Source organism: Ischnura elegans, chromosome 11 (genome assembly GCF_921293095.1).
Source record: "Ischnura elegans chromosome 11, ioIscEleg1.1, whole genome shotgun sequence".
Taxonomy (NCBI): Eukaryota; Metazoa; Arthropoda; class Insecta; order Odonata; family Coenagrionidae; genus Ischnura; species Ischnura elegans.
Window position 1 is genome coordinate 89,855,015 of NC_060256.1, and position 4,058 is coordinate 89,859,072.

The 4,058-nt window shown below is 41.2% G+C and overlaps 1 protein-coding gene across 1 annotated transcript; it reads right to left on the reverse strand.

Moving 5' to 3' along the window:
• Nucleotides 1–1,485: 1,485 nt before the first annotated feature.
• Nucleotides 1,486–3,774, reverse strand: LOC124168424 (ataxin-7-like protein 3). The gene is made up of 2 exons (XM_046546644.1): nucleotides 3,567–3,774; nucleotides 1,486–3,316 (listed from the first exon to the last, which is right to left on the reverse strand). The coding sequence occupies exons 1-2, from the start codon at nucleotides 3,588–3,590 to the stop codon at nucleotides 2,042–2,044; spliced, it is 1,299 nt and encodes a 432-aa protein (XP_046402600.1). The 5' UTR covers nucleotides 3,591–3,774; the 3' UTR covers nucleotides 1,486–2,041.
• Nucleotides 3,775–4,058: the final 284 nt, after the last annotated feature.

Here is a 4,058-nt window from a genome sequence, read left to right on the forward strand (position 1 = left end):
CGTCGTACATTATTCAATAAATTCGTGTAAAAATTGCCATCTATCTTTTACATTAAATCAGGATGTTATTCCACTAAATCTCGCCTGCGTCAGTTAATTTTAACTCCGTCTGGTCCATCCTGCAGGGTCGGGTAGAAAAAAATCTACAGAAGCCATCGATGAAGGTGCATCCGTCTCCATGGCGACGACCATGCCAGATTATACTCTAGTCGTAGCATACGTTATATACGATGAATAGCGTAGGCTACGCTCAAGTGAACAGGATTAATTCCCTTTCAAGCAATTGTTAAAATCCCAGAATTAGTTAACTTAGTATTTTATACTCTGGGAGACCAACTCCCAAGAGTTACCGTATGCACTTAATTCTCAATCGGCATTTCATCGAAGTCGATTGTATCAATAACTGGTGCCGCGAACAGAAATCTCTCTCGGATGGATTTAAGTCGGAGGGAACGATTTGTTGTAAAAAAAAATGCTCGCGAAATCACGCCTGGAAGAAATAGTCAGCATGCAGTTGATTTGACCACAGCAAAATGATGGGGTCGTCAGTAATCCAGTGGGACATCAAATTCATTAAAAATTATTTAAGTCAGTCCTTTGAATGCTTAGTAACATTAAATATTGCGATCTCTATTCGCCCCCCCTTCAGAGCATAATAGCCTCGAAAAATACATGCAATATAACTTAAAATTTTATGGATTTTGGGGCTTGGGAAAACCTCCAGATGAGGGAGGGGTTGTATTAAGTAAGCCGTCTGAAGAAGTCAATTTTCCGTAAGGGTGGGAAAGGGGGGAGGGAAGGACATGCAAAGATATGGCAAATAATTCGTATTATAAGGCTGAATTGAGGCTGACACCACGAAAATTTTTTATGGAATTGGTATGCTCGTTCATACGATAAAAACGAACATTTTTTATAAAGATGCGATGCTCGTAATTAATCTATAATCAGTAAATTAATGTTGCCATAATCGGATAATTTCGAGGAGGTGGGTATTTTTCTTCAGGTTCCAGAACAAGATGACTGGGAGACTTTCAAGTAATTAAGAATTAAGCCTCGAAACCGATTATTATTGATTAAATGTAACGTTGACCTTGTACTAACAACGCTACTCGCTAGATGTCGTACGCGTCCACATCGTTCAATTCCCGGAAACTTCGGCCAGTGAATGTAGTTCCCTCTTTGCCCGATAGAGTACCCTCAAATCTGAAAATATGATTTTTCATCAGAAAATTTTGACAAATGGAATGAAACCGGTACACTCAATACTCTGCAAGAGAGTCAAAATTGATTTATGCCAAATTTCAACTGCCCCCTAAACCTATTCCTCCTATGCCTATGCGATAAAAAGCAAAATTAAAGGTCAGTCAACCTTGATGCACCTCTTCGCTCTCCCTCATAATATTCGTCAAAATTTTACCAACGAAAGCTTCAAACTATGGCTAAAACTAGAAGGGACCACTTAATTTAATGATCATGCTGAAATATGTTAATCATATTTATTCTATATGAGCAACAAAACTTCTGAGCGCTTTCGCATTCTTAAAAAGGATGCAAAATCAAAGTACATTTTTCGGGACAATAAACGAATTAAAGCCACATTCAGGAGTACAATTCAACATTAAATTGCACCATAAATCACAGAGACTTTTTTAAAAATTACATAGCAGTACACAGTAATACAGTAGCAAAAATGTGATGACATTTGGAATGTTGTCAAATCCACTCATCAAAACCTACAACGTATACTGCATTTCATTTGCCTCGATAAAAACGAGTCAGTCCATATCTCACAACAATAATCTCCAGGCCAATACCCTCTCATCACACACCTTGGCTTGAAGAATTGACGTAAACATCCTTCAGTGCGTCATGCCAATTCGAACACGCATTACGAAGAAGGACAAAAATTTTCAATACTGCCTAATTAATGAGGAACATGTGACACCCACACATTCATCTATAGATAGTGAGATGTATACTTTTTAGCATAAAGTACACATTAAGGATTACAAGGAATTGTATACTAGATAATCACTGATCAGTCACCCCCAACTTGATGATTACTTAGAAGAACATTCGCTGAGACCTTCACTCCCTTGGAAGAGTTCTTTTTCTTTGTCTTAGAAGACTTTTCTCGCTTCTTATTGGAAGAAGAGGAGCTTGTAGAAGCTGAGTCCGCCGGGGAAGACGTATTAGAATGCTCAATTTCCCAACTTCCCTTGACAGGGGGTTCCCTAGTAATCGAAACCTCTCCATCCAGCATCTCAACATCGACCTGAGGCCCAGGCCTCTGAGTTAATGCTGCTTGATTAAGGCCTATCAAACCCACAACCGCACCCGATCCACGATTTACTACCATGCTAATACAATCACTCACTTCAACCTCCTGAGAATTTTTATTTACCTGCCCAGAGAACGACTGCTGCCCTAGAAGATTCGCCCTTACTGCTCTCCTTTGCTCGTCGGTGTGTAAGGGGCACCTCATTGACCTTAAACACAACTTACCCGTGTGTTCAGATATAACACCACATATTTGTGTCAAAAGAGTCCTCTTGTCTTCATCTGACATTGACTCGAAAAGACCCTTGGAAGGAAGAGCAGCTTCGGATGAAGGAGTAGCACCCACCGACGTAGACGGCACAGTACATGCACCTGCTCCGCCGCCGTCTTTTGACGAAGAGGTAGTTGCTGCAGGGGTAGAGCTGGTCGTGGAAGTACTGCTCGTCGTTGGTGGCGGTACTTCACCATTGCGCACCTTTTGGGTTTTAGTCCTTCTACCACCTCCTCCACTACTACCGCCGCAATGACGATCTCGACGTTTCCTCCGGCGATCTGAGCCTCCAGCGGTCCAATCGGCATCATCATCATCATCACTCACTGTTCCACCACCACCGTAAGATGCGTTTTCCTTGCTGTTGTTGGCTATTCTACGGCTGGCTATCCGTGAGCTATTCCTTCCCATTCCCATGCACTTCTCTAAATGAGGAGCAAATCGAGATGCTGCTAAATTACGGTGACAACTGGGACACACACACTCATGTTGTTTCTTCACTGGCAACTGTCCGAACACGTCAACATCAGGACCTTCCACAATTTGGTATTTGTTTTCGTCTTCAACTAGGCCATCCTCCAGGGCAGTAAGTCCCAGTTTCGCTGCTCTATGCACATCAAAACATGCACCTAATATCACATCATCCACTAATTCCTCGAGCGCAGATTCCGCCGCTTTCTCCAAACTCTCAGGAGTGCTGACCAAGCGTTTCAACTGGATTAAAACTTCCATACCTTTTTCGTCAGCCATCATCTCTGATACCTTAAAAACAAATATAGTAAGTATCAGAAACACATACGGGACGATATGTAACAGGGATAACGGAGCGACCTAATTTCTATACGTCTCGCAGTTTTTCTATCCCGATATTGTTACCAAATGAGAGATAACAAGGCAAGTCGCGACAAATTTAATTAATGATACGAAAACGATCCGAGAAGAGGGAGAAAATACAGAAAAACATTGGACGCGGTCATGATCATTACTTAACGAGAAGAAAGTCAATACTAACCTGAGCAGTAATTGGCAATTTCATAAGTATGCGAAGTGGAATTCAAATAAACCGAAAAAATAAGGTCTTTGCTTATGCATTTAGTATCACAATTACACTTCACCGCACAATATACAAAAAAAATAGGCTTTGCATCACGTCAGGAGCTATAAGCCGCAAACCAGCTGATGAATTACTGCGCTTGAAAGCAACTCCTTTATTTGTCACAAATCGGAGTGAAGGAAGACCACTAGCGACACGTAGTGGGTAAATGAAAAATGTTTTTCTGCTAACGTAGTAATCCGGGGCACAACGGTGCGTAACCAATCCATTGATGCCGTATTTACGCGCCAATTCGATTCATTGCGTTGAGGATTTCTTGATTTTGCATCTCAACTTCTGCAGCAGTCTAGTTCATATCCCAATAGCAGTCATCATAGTTTATTTCTCGAATATAAACCAATACCATGCTTTGTGTTCCGGCAATATTGTATCATATCTTGTGAATTAAGG